The sequence below is a fragment of the Dipodomys merriami genome, unplaced genomic scaffold, assembly GCF_024711535.1.
Source record: "Dipodomys merriami isolate MVZ:Mamm:240054 unplaced genomic scaffold, mDipMer1.0.p SCAF_42, whole genome shotgun sequence".
Classification (NCBI taxonomy): Eukaryota; Metazoa; Chordata; class Mammalia; order Rodentia; family Heteromyidae; genus Dipodomys; species Dipodomys merriami.
This window is the reverse complement of record NW_027205826.1, coordinates 6,667,501-6,694,711: the sequence shown is the minus strand read 5'-3', so window position 1 is coordinate 6,694,711 and position 27,211 is coordinate 6,667,501. Positions and strand designations below refer to the sequence as shown.

General features: G+C 35.2%; 1 protein-coding gene across 3 annotated transcripts in view; it reads left to right on the top strand.

The window, feature by feature from the left end:
• Window positions 1–27,211, top strand: part of LOC138807413 (ATP-binding cassette sub-family A member 6-like) — a 60,173-nt gene that overhangs the window by 14,059 nt on the left and 18,903 nt on the right. For all 3 annotated transcript variants that reach the window (XM_069993163.1, XM_069993164.1, XM_069993162.1), the window contains 16 exons: window positions 2,520–2,661; window positions 3,264–3,449; window positions 5,157–5,304; window positions 9,621–9,789; window positions 10,336–10,394; window positions 12,921–13,031; window positions 13,747–13,922; window positions 14,397–14,516; window positions 15,036–15,174; window positions 15,793–15,883; window positions 16,700–16,839; window positions 17,526–17,642; window positions 19,033–19,216; window positions 19,671–19,834; window positions 20,460–20,593; window positions 23,183–23,320. In XM_069993163.1, coding sequence (XP_069849264.1) covers window positions 2,520–2,661; window positions 3,264–3,449; window positions 5,157–5,304; window positions 9,621–9,789; window positions 10,336–10,394; window positions 12,921–13,031; window positions 13,747–13,922; window positions 14,397–14,516; window positions 15,036–15,174; window positions 15,793–15,883; window positions 16,700–16,839; window positions 17,526–17,642; window positions 19,033–19,216; window positions 19,671–19,834; window positions 20,460–20,593; window positions 23,183–23,320 — 2,218 coding nt within the window. The remainder of the gene's footprint in view (window positions 1–2,519; window positions 2,662–3,263; window positions 3,450–5,156; window positions 5,305–9,620; window positions 9,790–10,335; window positions 10,395–12,920; window positions 13,032–13,746; window positions 13,923–14,396; window positions 14,517–15,035; window positions 15,175–15,792; window positions 15,884–16,699; window positions 16,840–17,525; window positions 17,643–19,032; window positions 19,217–19,670; window positions 19,835–20,459; window positions 20,594–23,182; window positions 23,321–27,211) is intronic.

The window sequence follows — 27,211 nt, the reverse complement described above, 5'->3', positions numbered from 1 at the left end:
CCCTAGCTACTCAGGAGGCTGAGATCTGAGGATGGCAGTTCAAAGCCAGCCCAGGCCTGAAAGTCTGTGAGACTCTTATCTCCAATTAACCACCAAAAAACTGGAAGTGGTGCTGTGGCTCAAGTGGTAGAGTGCTCACCTTGAGCTGAAAAGCTCAAGCCCAGAGTTCAAGCCCCACAACCTGCAGGAAAAAAAAAAGAGCTAATATAAATGTGAATTGTAACAATATTCTTTAATGTGATGCCTACATTGTTTTTATCCTGAAAGGATTGGTTAGTTTTATTTTGGGTTTTGTGTTTTGTTTTTTGTTCTTATAGTACTGGGGTTTGGACTCATTGTCTCATGCCTGCTGGACAAGCATTCTGCTTGAACCATAACTTCAGACCTTTTGTTCTGGTTACTTCTGAGACAGGGGCCTGCCTTTTCCCTAGGCTAGCTTGAATTGCAGCTCTTCTGTTTACGTTTGCCACTGTAGCTGGCTGACAGTCATGTGTCACCGCATCCAGCTTTTTGTGTTGAGATGGGGTCTTGGGAACCTTTGTCTAGGAGGGCCTGGAACCATGACCTTCTCGTTTCAGCCTCCTGCATAGTGGGGATGACGACATACACCTCTCTATCCAGCTTTTGGTTTAGATGGCATCTCAAAAACCTTTTGTGAGGCCGGGTGCCGGTGGCTCACGCCTGTAATCCTAGCTACTCAGGAGGCTGAAATCTGAGGACCGCCCTTCAAAGCCAGCCTGGGCAAGAAAGTCCGTGAGATTCTTATCTCCAATGAACCACCAGAAAGCCAGAAGTGGCTCTGTGACTCAAGTGGTAGAGCGCTAGCCTTGAGCTGAAGAGCTGAGGGACACCTCTTCAGAGTTCAAGATCCACGACCGACAAAAAAACAAAAAACAAAAAAACTTTTTTGTCTGGGATGGCCTGGAACCATTATCTTCTGCATTTCAACCTTCCAAGTAGCTCTGATTACAGGTGTTAGCAACTAACAGCTGACTACCAAGAGGTGGTTGTTTTTTTTCTCCCCTAAATAAGCACTGTACTAACATTTCCTTTCCACCTCCACCCTGTGACTGGTTCCCTTTTCTATGTAATAGTTTATTCTCTTTAACTCCTAAGTTTTCTTTAGTATTGGTTTTCAATTCCTGCCTAATATAGTGCCCCTCTGTACTCAGGAAATGAGTTTTGCAGAATATGCTTTTTAAAAATGCTGTTGTTTCTAATGCTAGTCTGAGTCATTATAATGACATGCACCTTTAAAAAAAGTCAAATCAGCAATAGCTATAGTAAAACATGTTCTATCACAATTTATATTGATGCCTCTTCCTGGTGTTAACACTTGTTGTATTCTTCCCCTGTTGAACCCTTATTGAATAATACAGTTTTAAGTAGAAGAGAGAATGAAGGGGGAGAGATAGATAGATAGATAATCACCCTCTCTAGCTTTATCCTTATTAATTATTCTGTGACCTTGGATAGGCCTATGAACTATAAGAGAGATTGTGGCTTTCTAATTCATGGACTTGTGTACCCTATAATTTTGCTAGACTGAATACAGTTTCTTAAATAAACATATAGCACATATAAAGCAAGACAGTGTGAAGATATAAAGGAGTCCCACAATGTGTGTATATACACATTATGATCATTTTAAGTGAAGAATCATGAACAGGAGTAGAAAAATGGAATGGGATTATAAAACTTCAATTTTCTTCTCATACAGAGAGTAGAGATATTGTCTCCAAAAATAGTCAACAATAGTTAAATTATCATCTCTGCTGTAACTACTTGGTTGACTTGACAGAAACTTTATAACAATTTCCTTCCAGTTCTACAATTAGTACCATTTATTAATGTCTGAGAATGCTGAGAATACAAAGTTTCAGTCACCATTTCCACCTTAGACACATTCTTGTGCATCTCCCACCCCCAAAACAAAATGCAGTAATCTTCTTGATAAATATTATAATAAAAATAAATAGCTTTGAAGAAACCTAAATATCTATGGACAAGAAAACACTAGGGTATACCAGACAGTGAAATATTTTATGTTATTACATATCATTATGAAAGTTGACTGATAAAGGCAAGTTACAGAAGAATATGTACAGTATTATACAACTTACCACTTTTAGACTAATTGTATTGTTCATGCATACAGAGCTGATGCATAATCTTTAGGTGCCAGCAAGGCTAGGATGCTGTTTATAACTTAACTGGTTCTGATGTCCTTTCCCATTGATTGGTGACTCTACCAGTATTTAGTATTTAACCATATCGCTGTGTTCAAAGGAAGTCAAAATGCATAAGAATTAAAACCATCACAGTTAGAAAAATAGTTACTTTAATGGGAGAAAAACAGTGAATCGTGATCAGGAAAAGGGTATAGAGAGGGCTTCTGCTGTTCTAACAATACCATAGTCATTAAGATACATGGATAATGATATTCTTTAGATGTTTTGTGTGTCTAAAATAATTTTTAGCAAAGTTAAATAATGAAAATAACTTTTTTGTTTATTTAGGCTCTCCTGGGGCTTACTTTATGCTGGCTTTGTCTTCATTTTTTCCATATTCATTACAGTTATCATAACAACCACCCAAACTATAGTTATGACTGGCTTCATCGTCATATTTACACTTTTTTTCTTATATGGCCTATCTTTGGTAAGTTTACACATTTGTCACCATTTGTTCCACTTTAGATATTAACTATGTGCAGCAAATATAAATGAAACAATAGGCTAGTAGATCTCTTCATGTCTGTCGTGTGTGGGTAAATGTTTGTGAGTGGAAGTTTTTGAGAGAATATGTGTGTGTGCTTTTGCTAGTGCATCCTATAATGTTGAATGAATTATTCTGCAGAATATCTCTTCTCCCTCTAATTCATTGCTTTTGTCCTTCTCTGAACATGGCTTTCGTTTTCTCTACCTTCTAAGATGTTTTCTGTAGTGATTATAAGCACCCTTAATACATTAATTTAGCTTCCTTCAATTTTTCAAACTTTGCATTTGCACCCTACTCTCATATTTTTTCCCAGATTTCCCCCACCTCTTTCTCAGCAACACTCAGCATATTTTAAAAATAATCCTTCTTTATAAAAAAGGAGGGGTAAGATTTGAGAGCAGAAGAGATCATGGTATTTTTAATGTTCCTATCACTTTCTCATGGATAAATATCTTTTGTGATATACAGCCTCATTTTATTGTGCTCCCATAAATTCCCAATGAATTCAATACATATAACAGCTTAAATGTCTTCTCTTTCAGATAGCCTTATCATTCCTGATGAGTGTTTTGTTGCAGAAAGCTGCCCTTACCAATTTTATGATGTTTCTTATTACTCTCTTTTGGGGCTGTGTGGGATTCACTGCATTGTACAAACAACTTCCTTCATCTCTGGAGTGGATTCTGAGTATTTGTAGCCCTTTTGCCTTTACTTCTGGAATGAGTCAGGTAAAAGCTTAGTTCACTCATTGATAAACTTTCAAAAGAACTAACACTTCATGACACTTTGTAGTTAACCCATCTCACCAAGAGAATTTGCGTTAAGCAATTTTTCTGCTAAATATAAAATTATTATTACAGTGCAGGAATAATTGTTTTCTCGTAAGAAAACTTACATATTTTTACTTCTGAGATCTATTTTTCTTGAGGTGTTTTTCTGCATACAAATATTTTAGTATTTTCATTTTAGACAGTGCAGCACACTGCTAGTTCTTAAAATTGTTGTTTAAACTTATTTTAAGTCATTTTACTTGATGAACTATGACTCAAATATGAAGAGCTTTTAAAACATAAATATATAGTTTAACAAATACTTTATAAAGTCAGACCAAGCTTATGAACTTGATTAAAAAGAAGGACATTGCACTAACTCTGAAGCAACTTTAGGACATATCCTTCAAAAGGTAAGGGTTTATGATAGTTATATCCTTGCTTTTCATTTTCAGCTAAGTTTGCGATTCTAAATAATGAGATTTTTTAGTTTCCTGTTTTTCAATTTATATGAATAATATAAAAATTCAAATGTATTTTTGAAAATTTGGCTGTTTTCATTCGAAATTGTGTTTTTAAGTGTCCTTCAAGGTTTTGTATAAGTTATAATACAGTGCTACACAGTATTATCCTGTATAAATATGCTATCAGTTTTCTTATTGATAAATGACGTTTCCAGTTTTTGACAATTTTGATGATATTGTTGGTTGGTTGTTCAAATTTTATTCATTCTAATGAATATGTAATGATGTATGTCCTGGTAATTTGTACTTTCCCGACTCCTGATGAAATTGAATACCTTTCTAGATGCTTCAAGAATTTTTTACCTTTTTCTTTTTAAAAAATTGCTTGTAGAGGTGGATCCTTTGTGCCTGAGCTTGAACTCAGGGCCCTGGGTCCTGTCCTTGAGCTTTTGTGCTCAAGGCTAGTGCTCTACCACTCAAGCCACAGCTTCATTTTAACCATCTTAGAGGTTAATTGGAGATAAAAGTCTCATGGACTTTCCTTCCTGATTTGGCTTTGAGCCATGACCCTCAGAACTCAATCCCCTGAGTAGTTAGGATTACAGCTGTGAGCCATTGGCACCTAACTTAGGTTGCTAGGTTTTTTAAGTTCTGACCACAGCTTAGCCTCTCCTCACTATGTGATTTGTCTTTGTCTAGTTTAGTCACTCAACTTTACCATACCTTAATTTCATACTCTGAACAAATCAGATAAATGTAACAAAGCTCACAATAGAGGGTTTTGCTGGAGATTAAGGAGGATAGTATAAGAGGCTCCAGAACAAAATAAATATTATTGTAAATATAAATATCTATTTTCAGTAGTAACTCTTAATTAAGTGCTTCAGTGACTCAAATAATTTCTTGCATTTGCACATCATATGTTGTAGCAAATAATTACTCACTAGTTGCAATAACTTGATGAAAACATTTGAATTTAAATTTCTAGATTTAGAACATTGTACTTTAAAAATTCAACATTTTGTACTAAGATTCCTTTGTCACAATAAAATAGAAATATTTTAACAGGTTTGTTTACTTATGTATTAGACTGACAGCTAATAAGGGCTTTGTGAGACAGGAGGTTAGTAGCTTAATTATTGCCATTCTGCTAAACCCTTTATGAATTTAAAATTCTGTTATTATTTTTGTTTAATTTTAGATTATTCATCAGGATTACAACTTCAATGGTGTCAATTTTTTTGACCCTTCAGGAGAGTCCTATGTAATGATAGCAAAATGCTCTATTCTGGTTTTCGATGGTGTAGTTTACTTGCTATTGGCATTATACTTTGACAAACTCTTACCATGTAAGTAAAAGTGAATGTTTTTCTAACTTTTTTAGTGACCAATTATATTGATGGGCTTTTCTTAAAGCTATATAAATATGTATTTTTATATATAAGGAATAAATATTCCTTTTCTCAGACCAAGTGAATTATGTATTTCTACTTAAAGTTTTAATGTTCTTAAATAAGTTTTGGTGTAGAAACAGTGTTATTAGGATTTCAATATAATAAAAGTATAATCATATTACAATACTAATTTAAAAATGTAATAAATAATGATATATTTTAAAGTATCTCTGAAAGGGATACTTGCATCAGAACAAGATAAAATGAAAGATTCCCCCTGCCAGGTTTGATTAGTATAGTTCTTGCCAATATTCTTTCACATATTGGTCATATTAACAAATTTTGTTGATTATGATTATTAGATTTTTTTCTTGGATACAACCAAATTTTTCACATAAGCACAGAATTCTTTCACCCAGATTAGAACTAGAATGCTTTTCTTCCCATGCAATCTTACTTCTTACTTTTTGTACTCCTGCCATTTTGCCTACAGTTAATGTTGTCTTATATGTTCCTTTGAATTAACTGTATACATTCCTGTAATTTGTACTTAGTTGTACATTTCATTGACTCTGGGTTTATATCTGAGATTCTTTTTAAAAACATAATTTTTATCTTTCAACAAAGTAGTATTTGGATATAATGGATCTTGATCAATGTCGCCCCTTTCATCACTTTGTTCTATCATTCCCAACCCCACCCTTTCCCTCAATTTTCTTACATGCATTTGGGTGTTATGACTACCCCCCCTAAACTCCCCTTTTGTTGGTCCAGTCCCCCCATTTTTGAATACCTCATTCCTGATGTTTATTTTGTTTGATTATGAGTTAGCCTTTCTAAGGATTACATTGTTGTTTTCACTTGGATACCACCCTAAAGTGTATATTTATATATTTATAGATTAATTCTAGCTTGCACATATGAGAGAAAACATCATCCTCTGTCTCTCTGGGCTTCACTTACTTCACTTAATATGATCTTTTCCCCAATATCATTCTCTCTAATAGTTGAGTAATATTCCAATATAAATATAATTTTCTTGACCCACTCATCCCCTGAGAGACATCTGGCTAATTCCATACTTTGGCTATGGTGATAATGCTACAAAGAATGTGATTGTGCTAGTTGCTCTACTGTATCCTAGTTTGGAATCTTTTAAACATCCAGGGGTGGAATTGCTGGATCATAGCACAATTCTATGTTTAATGTTTTGGGAGCCTCCATACTGCTTTCAAGAGTTGGTTATACTAGTATACGTTTCCATCAACAGTGTATTAGGATTCTTTTTTGGCCACATTATTTGTATTCTTGATTATGGCTGTTAGATGGAATCTCATTGTTGTTTTTCCTTTATGGTCTGATATGTTGAGCATTTTTACATTTATTTTATTTTATTTTTTGCCAGTCCTGGATCTTGAACTAAGGGGTCTGGGAACTGTCCCTGAGCTTCTTTTGCTCAAGGCTAGCACTCTACCACTTGAGTCACAGCAACACTTCTGGTTTTTTCTGTATATGGTCCTTAGGAATCAAACCCAGGGCTTCATGCAGGCTAGCCAAGCACTCTACCACTGAGCCACATTCCCTCCCATTTTTACATTTATCTTTTGGGTGTTTTTACTTCTGAAAAGTCTCTAGTTAGCTTTTTTGTCCATTTATGAAGAGGGTTGTTGAGGGCTTAGCTTTTGAAGCTCTCTGTATATGGTAGATATTAGCCCTCTATCTGATATATAGCTAACAAAGATCCTCTCCCATTCTGTAGGAATTTTAGCTTGTTAACTATATCTCCCGCCATGCAGAAACTTTTAGTTGATACAGTCCTACTTTGCCATTCATTCTTTGACTTGCTGTACTCTTAGATCTGTATTAGAAAACTCTTCCCTATGCCAAGTAGTAGTAGTCGCTTCATGTCAAGTCTTTCCTTGAGGTCTTTGATCCATTTTGAACTGATATTAGTGAGCCAGTTTCAGTTTTCTTTATGAGGTTAATCCAGTTTTCCTAGCTCTGTTTGTTGAAAAGACTATCTTCCTTTTAGCTTATGTTTTTGACACCCTTATTAAATATTAGATGGCTGTCAGTCTGTGGATTTATTTCTGGGTCTTTTATTCTGTTCCATAGGTCATCAGACCTGTTTTTGTGCCAGTACAAAGCTACTTTCATTACTATATCACTATATATAGTTCGGTGTTTGGAATTGTTATACTTCTAGCATTATTTTTTTCTGTGCAGGATTGCTTGTGAGATTTGGGGACCTTTGATTTTTTTGGACTGATGTTGGGATTTTGCTGTGTATTGTATTGAATTTGTAGAATGCTTTGAGTTGTATTTTCAGGACATTAATTCTTCCAATCTAGGAGCACAGAAGCTCTTTTCATTTGCTTAAGTCTTCTTTGATTTCCATCTTTAAAAATTTATAGTTTTCATTGTAGAAGTCCTTCACATCCATATTTAAGTTGATTTCTAGGTATTTTGTTTTGGGGGAACTATTGCATATGGAGTTGCTACCCTGATCTCAGTCTCAATCTTCTCATTATGGGCATATTTTTTTTAATTTAATTTTATTTTATTTGTGAACATACTGTACAGAGGAGTTACAATTACATGGGCAGGATAATGCATACATTTCTTACCAAGCATTGCAGCCTCCTCCTTTGTTTACCCTTCACATCCCTTCCCAGCCTCCCCCCATTATGGGCATATTTTATATTCTGCTACTTTGCCAAAGTTTTTTTATCAGCTCTAGGAGATTGGGGGTGGAATCTCTTGGGTCCTTTAAATATAGGATCATGTCAACTGCAAATAGGGTGACTTTTAGTTCTTTCCATATTTGTATCCCCTTTTTGTCTTTTCCTGCCTTTTTACTCTTGCTAGAAATTCCAGTACTATATTAAAGGGGTGTGGAGAAAGTGGTTATCCTTGTTTTGATCTTGATTTTAGAGAAAATGGTTTTAGTTTTTCATTACTGAGTATAATGCCTGCTGTAGGTTTGTAATGAGCTGCCTTTATTATGTTAAGGAATATTTCATGTATTACTAGCTTCTCCAGAGCTATTAACATAAAAGAATGTTGGATCTGCCAGATTTTTTCTGCATTTATTAAAATTATAATGTGATTCCTGTCTTTACTTCTGTTGATGCACTGCATTATATTTATTGATTTACATATATTGAACCAGCCTTGCATTCCGAAGATGGATTCTATTTGATTGTAGTGTATGTTTTTTTGGATTAGTTGTTTATTCAATTGTCTAGTATTCTTTTGAGAAGTTTTTCATCTATGTTCATCAAAAAGATAGGTTTGTAGTTCTCTTTTTTAGTTGGCTTTGTTCATAGAAGATGTGTGGTAAATGATGCCTCCCTTTCTACTTCAGTGAAGAGTTTGATGAATATTGGTGTTAGTTGTGCTTTAAAGATATCAGAATTCAGCTGTGGAATGAAGCATGTGTTCAGTTATGAAACAACATTTATGACAAGGAAGTAAACAATGAAAATTCAAAAGAAATAATATTGTAAAAGTTAATATAATGGAACTTTTCAAAAAATATAAATAAAAATTTGAATAAAATGATTTCAACTGGATAAAATAAACACCAAGCTGAGAAAATAAGTTGTGAAAGCACCAAGCATTAGTATAACAAATAAAAATAATTAGAGTTATGTGTGTAGATGTAAATATTAGATCATACCAGTAGAGTTAAAGGTAATACTAAAAGCTGTATATTTGTATTTAGATATGCAATTGAAAAGTATGTGGAGAAATAGTGTTTAGGATAAATATGAACATACTTTAAAATTGTTCCTGTTTTTTTTAAAAAATGGTGTAGCATTTGTTTTATTCTGAATTCATAGCCACTTTGAAGGAGAATTTTTTTCCTGTGTTATTGTAAAAGTTCACAACATTCCAAGCTGAGTGTGGTGTCTCATGCCTGTAATCTAGCTACTTGGAGATGGAGACTGGGAGAATTATAGTATGAGACCAAGGTAAAAAGTTCACAAAATCCCATCTCAACCAATAGTTGGAAGCAAGGATACATGCTTATCATCTCAGTTATGTGAATAATAGGAGGGTCATAGTCTAGCAGGACAGGGCATAAATGCAAGACTATATTTAAAAAAAACTAAAGTAAAAAGTGTCACTCAAAGACATAGTACATGATAGAAAGCACAAGGGTGCCAACAAGCAAACAAAAACCAATACATTCCATATTATTTTGAGTCTTATTTTCTCATTATACCATTACTGATTGGATACTTTATTGTCTCTTGATTAATTAGATGGAAGTGAACTCCATCATTCTCCATTGTTTTTCCTGAATTCATCATTTTGTTTCCAACATTGGAGGACTAAAAATAATGTTCTTGAGGAAAACCTAAGTCCTGAACAGCCCTCTGATGATTACTTTGAGCCTGTAGCTCCTGAGTTACAGGGAAAAGAAGCCATCAGGTAATCACACGAGAACCACACAGATGCAAGAGATTGAGTGAGAATAGGGAAAACTATTGAAGGGGGAAGAATTTATCTTTTTCTACATCCCTGCCAAACAACTTTTGTGGGGCTTGAACTCTGGGCTTGGGCAGTGTCCCTGCACTCGAGCACTCTACCACTTGAGCCATAGCACCACTTCCTTTATCTACATCCCTTTGAGCAGTTCTACTTCCCTCACCAGCAAGCTCTCCTAAATGCTACTTGAAAGAAAAGTCTCTCTGGTTTTGATTACCACCATTCACTGTCACCTTGTGGCACCTTGTGTCTGCTTTGCTTCTTGTGCCACCCCTTCTATTTTATATTTGCTGTTTTCATTTCCTGAACCCCTTTCTCCATAGTGTAATCTACCTTATGCTGATAGTTTAGGAAGTTTTCTGCATGACATGCTTATAACATCATCCGTTTTACATGAAGTGACCAATTGCTTGTATCACTCAAACTGAACACATTATCTGTGCTGTCTTTATCTCTGTTGCAGCTAAATTAACATCTTTATCATTTCAGAATCAGAAATGTTAAAAAGGAATATAAAGGAAAATCTGGAAAAGTGGAAGCATTGAAAGGTAAAGGAAAAAGACTTAATTCTGTCATTGACTTTATTACCAAAACAGGAGAAAAGCTCAACATGTGATAGTTGAAAATATACCAAAAAAAAAAAAAAAAGAAATGAAAATGAATGCAAGTAATCTTAATCTTCCACTGGATATTATTAATTATTAAGAATTTATTATAAATTAATTTATGCTAATAAAATTTTGGGAATAAAATTGTAAAATCTTTTCCAATATTTAATGGATCTATTTTGCAAAATTGGCCGGTACAATGAAACAAGAAAATTCTCTGTGTTTTAGTATGACTAGGATAAAAACATAATGATACATTTCTACTGTGAAGAAGGAGTATCTACACTTATAGTCCAATAATGTTTAAGGGATATAAGGCTAAAAAATACTGGTATAGTAGTTAAAAGGTGTCTCAGTAGAACCATTGACAGTGAGTGAATTAAATGCACAATTTCCTGTGACAGAATAGTTTGTAACTTGGAATGAAACAAACATTTTAACACTGTTCTAGAAAGTATAGTTTTCTACAATGAATTTTATTTTTTAACTTTTTTGTATATATTTTTATTGTAAAGATACTGTACAGAAGGGTTACAGTTATATGAGTAAGATAATGAGTACATTTCCTATTGAGCATTGTTACCTCCTCCTTTGTTTTTCCCCTACCCTTTGTTTTTCCCCTTCCCTCTACACCTTCCTAACTCCTCTCCTTCCCCCCTACAAAGTTGTAAAGTTCATTTTCAACATAGTGTCTTGTACATTTAATTTTACCCAAGATGTTTTATCTTTTTTGCTGTTGTTTTTAATGTATATATATATATATATAATGTACTATGTGATTTTTTAAAATTCTTTTGTATGTTCTTCCCCCATGGTATAACCCCTGTTTTCACTGTATCTGATTCAGTGTCCTGCATCTTGTATATACATTTTTCTAATTTGGGGAGGAGAAGGGAAATAAGAAAATGCTGAAATAAGGATACAGTTTCTACAATGAATTTTAAAGAAAACATTACAGTTAGCGTCTACATTTCACAGAGGTCCTGTTGCTTTTAATCCTAATGACTTTCAGAAGGAAAAGAAATGCTTTCCGAAAAATACAGTAGCCTTGGCTGGGAATGTGGCTTAGTGGGTCAATTCCTCAATACCAAATAAACAGAAAAGGCCAGAAGTGATGCTGTGGCTCAAGTAGTAGAGTGCTAGCCTACTACTTAAGGCTCAGGGACAGAGCCCAGGCCCTGAATTCAAGCCCAAGGACCAGAAAAATTAATAAATAAATAAACAAATAAAAATAGAGTAGTCTTGAGAACTAAACACAATATATGGAAAATGAAATCAGAGAGAGCTAGAGTTCCTCCTTGGGGGAAAGGATAGAATTAGAATTGTACTCTCTTGGCTTTCTGCTCCTGCAGCTAGTCTCTGCCAACTCTAGGATACCTTTAAAAGCACACTTTTGAAATCCTTTATCATTAGCCTAAAGTGAGTACATCCATTGTCTTGTATGACTGGCATGATTCATTCAACTAACATATGATGCATGATTTTCAGTTTATTTCTAAGTTTTTACTGCCATAAAAACTCCACTAGAATTAGAATGAATCTTCCTTTTTTTTTTTTTTTGCCAGTCATGGGGCCTGAACTCTGGGCCTGTGTGCTGTCCCTCAGCTCTTCAGCTTAAGGCTAGCGCTTTACCACTTGAGTCACAGTGCCACTTCTAGCTTTTTCTGCTTATGTGGTGCTGAGGAATGGAACCCAGGGCCTCATGCATGCAAGACAAGCACTCTACCACGGAGCCACCTTCCCAGCCCCTAGAATGAATCTTCTTGTGCAATCTTTTTGAAGACCTTATTTCATAAAGATAAATTTTTGGAAATTGAATTATTAGGGATGATATTTTTAAGGTTCTTAGTTCATATTTAATTTTCCTCCATGAATATTAAATCCATATTAATAAGCAATACATAATTAAAATTATGACAAGATAATAGCTATAAATACACAAAATTTTTTGAGGTGTAAGTATGTATTGGGAACTATGCTAAGTAATTTTCATGGATTTTTTTCTCTCATTTGGTTTTTGAAAATCATATAATATTTCCATCACTTTGTAGATGTGGAAATTGAGTCACATATTTCAGTTTTGTAGTGATATTGTCAGTTCCCTCTAGCCCATGAAAACACTGTGTATTATATTTAATAACAAACATAAAAGTTGTTAATATTAATTCATCCTTTTTGATGAATTTTAAGTTCATTTTACTAATTTTTATATTTATTTTGGTCAATTTTAGACTTCTGTTAATCATGCCACATTGCATCAGTATCATTTTAATTATTAAATGCATTTCACTGTCACTAGCGTCATTTTAGTTATTAAATTAGTTACATTTTATCTTGGCAGTTGGAAAAGATGTAAAGTACTGACATGCTTGATAAGCACACTGTGAAACCTATTTGTCTTGTTCAATGCTTAAGACCCATCTTGTGAAATGCCCTCCTATTTAGAATATCTTGTATCAAAAATAGGTTTGCTCTTTGATATATATGAAAGCCAAATCACAGCAATTCTGGGTCACAATGGAGCTGGCAAATCTTCACTACTAAACATCTTTACTGGACTATCTGTTCCAACAGAAGGTAAGTTTAAAGTTATCTCTCAAAGCAACCTGATAAAGAATGAGCTTATATATACATATATACACTTGCCATTAAAATTTTTTTAATCTGATAGCTTGAAAGACATTGGTTTCCCTAAACTTGTTGCCCAGAACTAAATAACTTTGAATATATTGCCAATTTCTTCAGTTCCCATGAAAATCACTTTGATTTTATTGTGTGATATTTCAGAGAAAATGTGCTTCACTATAAACACGTATTTGTGCTAATAATGATTAATAACTGCTAACAAATCATGAAATCATCATTTTAGATTTTTTTTTGTTGGTTGTGGGGCCTGAATTCTGGGCCTGGGTTCTGTCCCTCAGCTCTTCAGCTCAAGGCTAGTGCTCTACCACTTGAGCCACAGCGCCACTTCCAGCCTTTTCTGCTTATGTGGTGCTGAGGAATCGAACCCAGGCCTCATGAAAGCAAGGCAAGCACTCTACCACTGAGCCACCTTCCCAGACCTATAGGTTTGTTGTTAATTTTGTTGTTGTTTTTGCCAGGCCTGGGGCTTGAACTCAGGGCCTGAATGCTGTCCCTGAGTCTCTTTGTGCTCAAGGCTAGCACTCTACCACTTCATTTTAGATTTTTAAGTGAATGTATGTCAGTATTTTCTTGTGTAATATGTTCAAATATTAATAAAGTATATGATCATCTTACCAACATTAAGTTATTTTTATTCTGTTCTTAGGCTCAGTCACTATCTACAATAAAAATCCCTCTGAAATTCAAGACTTGGAGGAAATCAGAAAGAGAACTGGTGTTTGTCTTCAACATAATGTTCAGTTTGACATACTTACCTTAAAGGAAAACCTCAGGCTGTTTGCTATAATAAAAGGGATCCATCCACAGGAAGTGGAACAAGAGGTTAGTGGGCATGCTCAAATGAATGAACTGGCAATCGTGTACCAAGTTTAATCATGGCCATAGAATTCTCATCTCTTCTTTACCTGTCTAGCTATGAATGAAATTTAGTCAATAAAGAATCTCCAATAGCATCTACTACTTTAATCAAAGTTAAATTGCATTGTTAGAATTGTTTTTTATTTTTCTTTGTCGGTCGTGGGGCTTGAACTCTGGGTGTGGGCGCTGTCCCTCAGCTAGCTCAAAGCGAGCGCTCTACCACGTGAGCCACAGTGCCACTTCCGGTTTTCTAGTGGCTTATTGGAGATCAGAGTCTCACAGACTTTCCTGCCTGGGCTGACTTTGAACCATGACCCTCAGATCTCAGCCTCTTCAGTAGCTATGATTACAGGCGTGAGCTACCAGCGCCCGGTAGTTGCAATTGTTAAAATGAGTCATTTTGGACTTTAGGTTTCATATATATATATATTGGTACAGGTACAACAAATTTTATTGGAGTTTGACATGCACACTATTCAGGATGATCGTGTTGAAAATTTAAGTGAAGGACAGAAAAGAAAGCTGACCTTTGGGACTGCCATTTTAGGAGATCCTCAAGTAAGTAAGGTTGTGCCTGGGGAGGAAAGCAAAAGCAGATTGTCAGGGAAAGCCATCCTTTAAAAAAATACATTTTTATTATCTTTAAGTAGCTGTACAAAGGAGTTGCCATTCAACAAAGCAGTTTATGAATACAGTGCATCTGGGTCAACATCACCCCTTTCAACATTCTCACCCATCCATACCCAACCCCTTCCCCGCTTACCTTAATTTTGTAGGACATACATTGATATTTTGACTGAATTTCCCACCATTTTCCTCTTCATTTATATGCTCCCTTCCCTTTAACCCCTCACTTTCAAGTACCAGATTCCTCCTGGTGTTTAAAATGGTAGTGCTTTCATTGCAGTGTTTCAACTGGGAACCCACTTTGCTTAGCTGTGAGTAAGTATATTGGACACAATTATGGGCTATTTATTTATTTGTTTGTTTGTTTTATGGATTATTGCCTATTATGTCAATTACTGAGATAGTTAACATGGAAAAGAGGCATATTTTGTGTATCTTTACCCCCTGTAGATTTTGATCTTAGATGAACCAACTGTTGGGCTGGATCCCTTTTCAAGGCAGCAGGTGTGGAGCTTCCTGAAGGAACATAAAGCAAATCGCGTGATCCTCTTCAGTACCAAGTATATGGATGAGGCAGACAGCCTTGCTGGTAATTATTTTTTTTAATTTAATTTTATTTTATTTGTGAACATACTGTACAGAGGGGTTACAATTACATGGGCAGGATAATGCGTACATTTCTTACCAAGCATTGCACCCTCCTCCTTTGGTTTACCCTTCACATGCTGGTAATTATTTTTATCTCAGTACCACAATGACAATAGAGCTTTAGATGTGATGCGTACTCTTGGGTAAGAACTGTGAGTACCGGGATGTGCCTATATTCCACAGCTAGAGAACAGTTTCTTATTGCCATGCAGGTGCTAGGTTGTGGCCACATCAGAACTACATTTAATTAAATGTAAAAATCTTATTTAATATATATCTGTTTGAAAAATATCTAAGCATTCTTAAGTGCTGGGTGAAAATACACCCATATGTAATTTGTGATGTCTTTCTTTAGGAAGTAGTGGAGGATACTGAATTAGATTGGTGTTGGATGAGCTCCAAATGTATCTATTTTGATTTCAAAGATGTATTAGCATATTTAGTTTTGTCTCCTAGAGCATTTCTTTGGAATTCTGAACTTTGATTCCTCATCAGTATATTTTTGGAGAGAGACAAAATGACTCCTAATATCTTCTATCTCGTGATTCTTTTTAATCAGATAGAAAGGTGATAATGTCCCACGGGAAACTGAAATGTGCAGGCTCTTCCATCTTTTTGAAGAGAAAATGGGGCATTGGATATCACCTAAGGTAAAGACTTTGGGAGAAGATTAGATCTATATTAGTATGTACTGGTATAAATACTAAGATGAGACAGTATGAACGAGTATTGATCTCATGGTAAGTGTTGTTCAACTACTTTGCCTATTTTCCTGCCTCCTTGACTCTGTAATAAGGCTAATGATGGGCAAAAATGTCAACATTATGAACTAGACCATCTGCTTACAGCAGGGCTACTTTCTGTACTACTTTTCCAGGTAGCTGTTCATAGACCAGATCTTCTACCTTCTCACTCTTCACTTAGTTGATATGTAGTATTATATTTCCATTTTTTCAAAAAGCTCGAAGGCAAATATTTTCAGAAGCCAATAACAGCAGGGAGAAAAATCTACTTGCAAAGAGTTGTGAAAAAAAACTCTTTGTTAAACTAGAAACTGATTGTTCAGTCTAAAAGAGTTTTTAATTTTTATTTTATAAAAACCCTGTGGCAAGCAAAACTTTTCAGTGGGCCAAATTTGTCTGCTGACCAATAATTTTTGATAGTGACCCTGTTAGATGTAGTCTTTGTGTTTCCCATGAAATCTCTTATGTCTGATATTCTCATTTCCCTTTGTTTACTCAGTACATTGGCTTAAATACAATAATTATGTATGTATTTACAGTTGTTTCAATCTATTGATCATCCTTATACAGATACCATTTCCAAACTGATAGTTATTATCTGCTCATTTTGTTGTTTTCTAAAACCAAGTATGATAGTGCTCAGAGGCTAATTATTCAACAAAAATTCTTGTGAGGTAGTCACAGAGAAAGTGTAACTACTTGTCTTTTTTCCCTAAATATTAGTTTACATAGGAATGAAATATATGATCCAGAAAAAATAACATCCTTTATTAAGCATCACATCCCTGAGGCCGAATTAAAAACAGAAAACAAAGAGAAGCTTGTGTACACTTTGCCTTTGGAAAGGACGAGTAGGTTTCCAGGTAATATATAGATGACTGTATGGGTGTATAGATGTATGGATGTATAGATGACTATAATGGAATGAAATTTGGGAATGCATGTTCACACCATTTTTTTAAGTCATTTAGTGAATATGAATGTTGTTTTGGGTTGCAATATCTGAGAAGCAGGATTTGACATGAGGATTTGAGAGGGTGAATTTATTTGCTGGTGAATTCTTGGAAACACCAGCTGGGGATGGAGCGATGAGGTGGGGAGGGAAGGAAACCAGGTAAGTTTACATTACCAAGCAGGTTACTGTGTCAGACAACTGAAGTGCAATATCATTGGGAGTATGAAAGAATAAATAAACATGCCTAGAGTTATACCACTTGAGGCCTGAAAACCAAGGTTCTCACTCCCTACTCCATGTCCTTGAGTGATTTAGGGATAAACTGAGTACAGTAACTTTATGGTCCTCTAGTCTTGTTGTGAATATGGGATTAGTATACTTCTAACCCTAAAAAAAGATCTGAGAAGATGAAGGTAAGAGTTTGAAGAAACCTGATATAGTAATTTCATAGTAAGACCAGGCTGATGAGATTTTTGTCTTATTTATTGTAATATTCCACAGTAATTTGTAGAAAGTCTTTCTGACAAGCATTAATTAACTAGGTTTACCTATTGATGTTTTATTCAATGTATGTACTTCTGTCTATTGTCTTAGATCTCCTCAGTGATCTAGATGCATATTCTGGTCAAGGTATAATGAGTTGTGACATCTCTATATCAACTCTGAATGAAGTCTTCATGGATCTAGATAGAAAATCCACTACTGAAAAAGGTAAAACTATTTGTGTAACTCACAGAAATTTTCAAATTTATTTTGGAATAGATGGGTCAATTGTTATTTCTAATATTTTTTTGCATAATAAATTCTAAGGAAAGTGTCTAATTCCAAATTTGGCTTTTCTGTTTGTGATAGTTGTTACTGTTTTCTATTATCATCAGTAAGGCTAAACATAGATTCTTTTACATTCTCCTTGGAAACTATGCACTTCCCATTTTAGCAGTCTTCTCCAATCTCTATAGTGTGTTGGATACTTTGAGGACATGAAAATTCTTCATTATGGGCATGAGATTTGAACATATCTATTTATTTTTAAAATAAAAATTGTACTTACTTTAACACAAAAAAGTCTAAATGGAGAAAATTCTAAGTCTCTATGTCTATTTTGTGGGTGATAGAAGAACTATTATTTCTATAACTCCTGCTATGCCCAATACTTTAAACAATGTGTAGATAATACACTAACATATTCCTATAGCATCACATTTCTATACTAATCCTTGTCACCATTTTCTAGATGAGCATATCATCCCTAATAGCAGTTAGGTAGTACCCATTTCATTCCACTTGTAAATCCTATATACAGGGTTCTTGTATACGCCAGGGGTTTTTAGAGCTTTTTAGAGCTTTTGCCCTACAATATTAGGTTAGTGATACCTTAGTGGTGAATATTTAGATGATAATGGTTGGCTATCCTATCAAGACTTTTTGAAATCTCTTATTTATATTGATACATTGGAGATTATTTTTTTAAATCTGAGCTGAACAAAAACTACCATTTTCTGAATTCTTCTTATATTTAATATCTACAAAATTCAATATATTTTCCCTTAAATTTATAGAACTTGCACATTATTATATTGTTTGCCTGGTAACCACAAATATTCCAAAACATTTTTTATGAAGAAGTATCCATTTAATGTATGTCACCATCTATAAGGGAAACTATATGACTACAAAAAATATGTATATTTTTTTGGTCTGGTTGTGGGGCCTGAACTCTGGGCCTGAGCACTGTCCCTCATCTCTTCAGCTCAAGGCTAGTGCCCTACCACTTGAGCCACAGCGCCACTTCTGGCTTTTTTTTCTTTTTGCTTATGTGGTGCTGAGGAATCTAACCCAGGGCCTCAGGCATGCGAGGCAAGCGCTCTACCACTGAGCCAACTTCCCAGCCCCAAAAAGAAAATATTAAAGGCAACAGTGGTGTATAAACTTAATCAGTCTTGAACAACATTATTTAAGTAGTTCCTTTGAATCCAGTTATAAAAACAAAATCTGAATAAAGTAACTTTTAATAATTTTAAGAAGAAAAAAACAGGATCCCTCAGGATGGTATTAATAAACAGTGTGTGTGTATGTGTGTGTATGTGTGTGTGTGCTATAGATTTTGAACATTCAGAAATGCCGAGAGCTTCAGAGAGCGTAAGTGAAACAGAGCAAGCTTGCCCTTCTCTTCTCCAAATGCGGAAGGCAGTGAGTGACCTGCGCCTCTGGAGAACACAGGTCTACGCGATAGCTTGGCTCCGATTCTTAAAACTAAAACGTGAGAGGAAGTCACTTTTGGCCTTGTAAGTAGCAGAGCATTGGGAATTTATTAGAAAACCAGTATTAAGAGGTTCTTGGGCTGTCAATTTGACTCAAGTGGTAAGCATCTGCCTAGCAAGCATGAAGCCTGAGTTTAAAACCCAGCACCACCAAAAAAAGAATTTAAAAGGTTCAAACCAGAAGATAATGACAGAATAGAACACAATACCTAGAATTGCTGCCAGAGGACAGATAAATGTAGCATGTGATTTTTCCTGATAATGGGAACATAGATATGGTTGCTCTTCAGGAAGCATAGTTTTCCTAGTTTGATACCTTGATGTTTATATAGCAAAATCTTTTAGTGCATGTACTAGAATATTAAAATCGTGGTTGGTGTCACTAGATTTGACACCTAACAAAATAGTTGCAGAATGTCTTCCTGAATAAAGGAAAATTACCGCTGACTCATAGGGTAATTTTTCATTTATTTTATAGGCTATTCATACTTGCAATTCCATTTTTCCTTTTGATTGTGGAACTAATACTTTTGTCTGTGCAAAATAACCAGAACTGGGAATTTAAGACAGAATTGTATTTCCTGTCTCCTGGACAAGTTCCTCAGGATTTCTGCACCAGTCTGTTGATCATCAATAACACAGGTAAATAGAAAGACCAAATTTAAATTCTAAATAAAATAGCAGCCAGAAAAAGAAAATCTTTGGAGAAGAAAAATGTGCCTTTCAGGCTGGGAAGGTGGCTCAGTGGTAGAGCGCTTGCCTTGCATGCATGAGGCCCTGGGTTTGATTCCTCAGCACCACATAAGCAAAAAGAAAAAAAAAGCCAGAAGTAGCACTGTGGCTCAAGTGGTAGAGCGCTAGCCTTGAGCTGAAGAGCTGAGGGACAGCACCCAGGCCCAGATTCAGGCCTCACGACTGGACCTTCCCCTGCCCCCCACCAAAAAAAAAAGAAAAATGTGCCTTTCTAGAAAACAACAAATGAGGAGCAGGCTTATTTAAGGCAAGATTTAAAAAATTGCCTTGTCTTAATGATCATTTGTTAACATAAACTGAACAAAATTATAAAAACAATTGATCCTAGCATAATATTTACTAAATAGAGAATGGTAGTATGGGGTTTTTCTTTCATGGGTCACTGCTATTGTTGAGAAGTATGTAGGCAGATACTATGACCATCAGCTTTAATTGAGATATGGATGTTCATTACAAAGATGTAACACATATTCTATTGTTTTCATGTGTTCTGTTGTTGTTGATTCTGTACTAGACTCAAATATTGAAGATTTTATTCAGTCACTAAAGCAACAAAATATACTTGTGGAAGTAGATGACTTTGAAAACAGAAATGGCACTGAAAGTCTCTCCTATAATGGAGCCATCATAGTTTCTGGAAAACAAAAGGTACATTTGCATCTTTTATTTGTTTTTATGGCAAGGAAACCACATATACACACAGTAAAATAGTGATATATTATAAGTGTTTTATACACTGTAGAAAGTCAGATTAGTTAGTATACAACCAGTTGAGTCAGAAAAACATTTTGATTGCCTATATTTAAAGGTTTTGCATAAAACATTTTGATTGTTTTGAATTAGATTGTTTTTTCATAGCAAAATTTTATTTTATTTTTCCAACTCTTAAAATCTATTCTTATAATTATCCTCCAATAAAATTATGAGTTAAGGCTTTCTATTTATTATTTAGCTATGAGAATGATATTTTATTTTATTTTTATTTTTTTGCTCTTATTTTTTCCTTTTTTTATTTAATTTTTATTTTTATTTATTTTTATTTTTATTTTTATTTTTTGTGAACATACTGTACAGAGGGGTTACAATTACATGGGCAAGATAATGAGTACATTTCTTATCAAGCATTGCAGCCTCCTGCTTTGTTTACCCTTCACATCCTTTCCCAGCTTCCCTCCGCCCCCCCCACCCAATACCCCCCCCACACCCCCCTGCACCAAAGTTGTAAAGTTCGTTTTTGACATGACAACTTGTACTTCTCATAGTTGCATTGGGTCCACCTGTATCCTTAAACGACTTGTTTTTCCCCATCTCCTCCACAAATTATACCGACATCAAATATAGTGAAAGCAGGGGTTATACTGTGGGGGAGGGACATACAAAGCTACAAAGAAATAATCTTATAAATGAGTTAGAAACAAATGCATGAAAAAAACATTTAAATACATATCTAAGGGTTCATTTTCCTAACATCACATTATCTGACCTTTCCTGCTTGACTCATACATATACTAGATATTGCAAATAAGGGAATCCATGGGACCTTTGTTTCTTTGAGCTTGGCTTACTTCACTTAATATAATTTTTTCCAAGCCTTTCCATTTCCTAACAAATGGGGATATGTCATTCTTTCTGATGGAGGCATAGAATTCCATTGTGTATATACACCACATTTTCTTGATTCGAGAATGATATTTTAAAATGAGGAAATATATTCACAAATGAAATACAGACACACATCAAATCCCTGAGAAGAATGTATTATCCATGTTCTAGTTGAACGAACAATTGAATGTGAAAGTGTACAAGATATACAGACCTATGAATGGGCAACTCTACTAAAGAAAATGTGGTATATATACACAATGGAATTCTATGCCTCCATCAGAAAGAATGACATTGTCCCATTTGTTAGGAAATGGAAAAACTTGGAAAAAATTATATTAAATGAAGTAAGCCAGGCCCAAAGAAACATAGGTCCCATGGTTTCCCTTATCTGCAATAACTAGTATACGTCTGAGTCAAGCAGAAAAGGTCAGATAAGTTGATGAACCCTAAGATATGTATTCAAATGTTTTTTTTTCTTTCATGTGATTGTTTCTAATGCATTTATAAGATTATTTCTTTGTTGCTTTGTATGTCCCTACCCCACAGTATAACCCCTGCTTTCACTGTATTTGATGTTGGTATAATTTGTGGAGGGGAAGGGAAAAAACAAATCGTTTAAACAGGGATACAGGTGGACCCATTGCAACAATGTGATGTACAAGTCATTATGTCGAAAACGAACTTTACAACTTTGGTGGGGGGGGAGCAGGATTGGGTGGGGGGGCAAGGAGAGGATGGGAAGGGATGGGAAGGGGAAATAAAGGAGGAGGCTACAATGCTTGATAAGAAATGTACTCATTATTTTGCCCATGTTATTGTAACCCCTCTGTATAGTATTTTCACACACACACACACACACACACACACACACACACACACACACACACACACACACACACACACCAAAAAAAATCACATCTCAGTCCTGAATGAAACTCTTGAGACTTTGCATTCCGGTGAAATTGAGTAGTTCAGTTAAATGAAACCACCCTTTTCTTTCTTACTAAGAAGGAAAGAAAACAAAAAGGAGGGTAATAGAAATAAAAGCCAAAATAATAAATGGTGAACATTCAGTCACATAGTGCTAACTTTAAGAAACTCTTTTGTTTGACAACTACTTCGTTTATCTTATTATTTATTGCACAGCACTTCTGATAGTATTTAAGTAACAATGATTGAATACATGAGTGTTTTTATAAATGTGGAATATAAACAATGTCTTAGGAAGTGAGAAAATGCCTCAGTGGCAATGGTACCATGATGTCTTATCTATTCCATATTTATCTCCTGTCTAGAAGATTGGCATTTTGTTTGCTCATGGTAAACTTTTGTCTGGGCTACTTTTAAGCAGTTTTCATTGAAGTTTCCTCACAAGCAAAATGGGGACAAAATAATATGCAATGAGGAATACTTATAAAAATTGTACTTAGTAGATATTGACTCTGTACTCCCCACTGGTTGTGATGTCATTTAAACCATAGAACCCATGGAAAGGAGGAAGCCAACACTCAGGAAAGTCACCTGACACCCACCAGAAAAGGGGTACTGTTGGGCTCTTTATAAAAGCACCTTTTCTTTGTTCTTCAAAGATTTATACTCTTACTTACTATATTTGTCTTGGTTTGTATTAAGGATTATAGATTTTCAGTTGTGTGCAACACCAAGAGGCTGCACTGTTTTCCTGTCCTTATGAATATCATCAGCAATGGACTACTTCATATGTTCAACCATACACAGTATATTCAAATCAAAAGAAATTTACTTACTTTTGTAAGTATTCTATTTACTGTTTGTTTGCATGTGTGATTTATACTGAACAGATACTTCTAACAAGTGAATGACAGATCCTGTCTGGGTATGAGAATAATTAGAAAAAACGGGGAGCAGAGAGGGTGAAGAATAGTGAATATGGTCGAAATGTTCTGTGTACACATATGAAAATGTGTAGATTGGATTGGCATGTGGATGAGAAAGTGACAGTGTGAGTCTGATCAAGGTATGTTGTATGCAAATATGAACACATCAAAATGCAACCCCTTTCTGAAACTAATGTATGATATAAACAAAAATGCAGGGAAAAAACTAAACCAGAAGTGGTGACTCATACCTATAGTATCCGATACTTTGGAGGTGCAGAATAGAAAGACTGAAGTTCAAGGCAAGCCCAGGCAACAGTTAACACGACCTCACCTTAAAATATGAACCAGACCATGGTGGTATATGCCTGGGATCCCAGCTATGTGAAAGGCATAGGTAGAGGATTGGTGGTCTGAGGCTGATCCCAGACAAAAACTTACTAAAAAATAGTAACTAAAGCAAAAAGAAGTATGGTTCAAATGGTAGAATTCTTGTCTAACAATTACTAGGCCCTAAATTCATGAAAACCTCAGAACTACAAAAAAAATTGAGGGGGGAGGGAGGAGTTGGGGAGTTGGGAAGGGATAGGAGGAGAAAAACAAAGGAGGAGGTAACAATGCTCAATAGGAAATGTACTCATTACCCTACCCATGTAACCGTAACCCCTCTGTACAGTATCCTTACAATAAAAATATTAAAAAATGTTATCAAACTCATTAGCTTTTAAATGTTTGATAATTTAGTGTTGATCCCAAAGATGATTATTTTGTAGTAATATTTTAAACAAGTTGTATCAAATAAAACAGGACTTTCTTTTTCTTGCTAGGGTAGTAGAGAAATCTCATGGGTAAATACTTTCCAAGGCCCCGTAAGGGGACATTATGAAAAGATACATATGTGTACTTAATTATGGATATTAGAGAAGGACAGAAAGCACTGAATTAGAAATGAGGAGCATTGTGATCCTGCTTTAGGCTCTTATAAACATCCTATAATTTGTTAATAGAATTTCCATTGGTGAAATGGACAAATACAGAGGAGAATTTAGCGGTCATGGAGTTGGGTGCTATCTGATTCATTCCTACTCTGTATAACAAGGGTATCTGATGCACATAGACTACATGTTCATGATTCTGGCTGTAGACAATTTAGACAAGAGGAAGAAGTTATGGACAGCAGAGAGATTTGCCACAGGGGTTCCAGTCACATTATGTCTTTTCTTTGTGTCTTCAGCCAGAGAGTGACACTGGCTTCCCATCTCATCATCTTTATTAGAGGATGACCATCCACACAACCTTTCATGCTTGATTTATGTTTTAAGTATTTAAGGTGGTTGTAGTTGACACACAAAAGAACTTCCAAGTATTTCAGAAGGTTATTAAAACAGTAAGGATTACCAATGGACTGGACAGAAGGGAAGCCCAACTTTTGACAAAGGTTTCACTAATCATGTGATCAGAGACAGCACAGGATGGTTTAAGACCATCTTGTCTGAAGGCAACTCTTCAGAAAATGGAACCATAGGCTGAGGATATAGCTCAGAAGTAGAGCACTTTGTATGTAGCACGTGCACGGCTTTGGGTGTGATACCCCCTCTGGGATTTTTCATTTCTTTATTTCATTGCCTGTTTACTCCAGATGAAAATGGACCAAGTCTTTTTTTTCAGATCATGTTACTTTATCATTTAGCTTCATTTTTTAGTGGCTCAAAGATCAGGATTCATAAACATTACATAATATTACATAATATTGCATTTCTTAACTAGGGATATAGGTTAGTGGCAGACAGCTTAACATAGGTAAGGGCACAGTCTGAATTTGCACCAAGATGAGTAAATAAAAAAATCTCAGGTGTAACAACATTTGACTAAATATTGAAATTTTGTTGATAACATAAAGAGCTTAAAAATTCAGTCCAATGGAGTAAAATTCTGAACATCAATTGCTATTACCACTTTTTTTTTTTTACTAATCTTATATAGAAACAAATGAATTAAATTTATTTTAGTCAAGAAGTCTTTGGTTTGTCATAAATGTTTCATAAGTTACCATTCAAACAATGAATCTTTTCTTTTTTTTTTTTTTTTGTAGTCATGGGGGTTGAACTCTGGGCCTAGGTGCTGTCCTTGAGCTCTTCAGCTCAAGGCAAGTACTCTACCACTTGAACCACAGTGCCACTTCCTCTAAAACTTATTTTTAAGAATTATTATTAAGTAGTTGTACAAAAGGGTTGCCATGTAATAAAAAGCATTTTACAAATACAATATATGTTTGATCAGTAACTTTTTTTCCTCCCTCCATAAAAAGATCAGAGGAGACATTTATTTTTCAAAATTCATCTTACTTTTGATTCAGATGATGAAATGGAGTGAGTTGTAAATGCAGTCAGCGCCTGTTCCTGGGAATTATGCTGTCCTTTACCCCTCTTTGATCATTTGGTAGTGAGGGCTTCCTCATGGTGTGGGTGCTGACTTCCTACAGGGGCATGTTTATGTTGTAGATGAAGCATAGGCTGCTCGGAAGGCTTTAGATGGTTCTATTGGGGCGAAGATTAATGAAGTTAAATTAGCTAAGTCACTTAATGCACATTTTATTGAAGTTCAAGCTCTTCCGCCTACTGCAGTTAGTATGAGTAGCCTAGAATGTTACCAGTTAAATGTAGGTTACACACGAGAGGCCAGGGTCATTAAGAAGACTAAGAAAACAATTTTATTTGGTTATGACATTTATCATAAACGAGTATGCGTTATATAGAATGTATATTTATTATACATCTGGGGACTATTCATTTAGGCTAAATGTGTGTGTGGGGGGTGTGTGTGTGTGTAGATATATTCTCCAAAAGGTCATTTATTGGAGGATTTGTTACCTGGGGCAGGATTATGATCTTATATGATGCTAACTCTAAGTACTTTTGTTCTGATTTTAGAAAGTATGAATAATACATGTTAGCACAGTGCATATGAGAGAAAACTATAGTATCATGGAAACAATGTTCTGAAAAATCTCCCATATTGAGAAGATATGTGTTAGATGCACTAGGCAAATCCGTGACTTTTTTTTTTTTTTTTTTTTGTCAATCATAGGGTTTGAACTCTGGTCTGGGCGCTGTCCCTCAGTTCTTTAGCTCAAAGCTAGTACTCTACCACTTAAACCACAGTGCCACTTCCAGCTTTTTCAGTTTATGTGGTACTGAGGAATCAAACCCAGGGCCTCATGCTTGCAAGGCAAGCACTCTACCACTGAGCCACCTTACCAGTCCTGACATTTGTTTTTTAACTTACTGTTTATTGACCACCTAATATGTGCTACCACTTAATGCTGTAGATTGGACAGTTTTAGTTTCATGAAGTTTTGATTAATCTCTTCGTCACAGCCCACCTTCAGTGAAACCCCATCACTCCTGTGATGACAGGATTGCATTTTCCCACTTGGAGAAAAACTGGAGGTTATAAATAAAGTCCAAGAAGTACAGAATTATTCCAAGATAAACTTTTGTTTTCTTATTGTTTTACCTATGAGATAGTTTTACAGTTGGCTTGGGGATTAGACCAGCCTTATAGAAAAACTGATTTTGGAGTCAAGATTTAAATTTCTTGGAGATGAGTTTGGTAGTGACATGTTTCCTTTTTTAACCCTGTGATACACAACACACCTACCCAGTTGATAAATTCCTCGCCTACTCAACTCTACATCCTCAGCCTCTGGTTTCTGGAGCAAGATATGTTTTATAGCTCTGAATTATCACTTAACTAAGGGTCACAGTTCCTGATTACTAGTTATTTTATTGTGATCAAAACATGA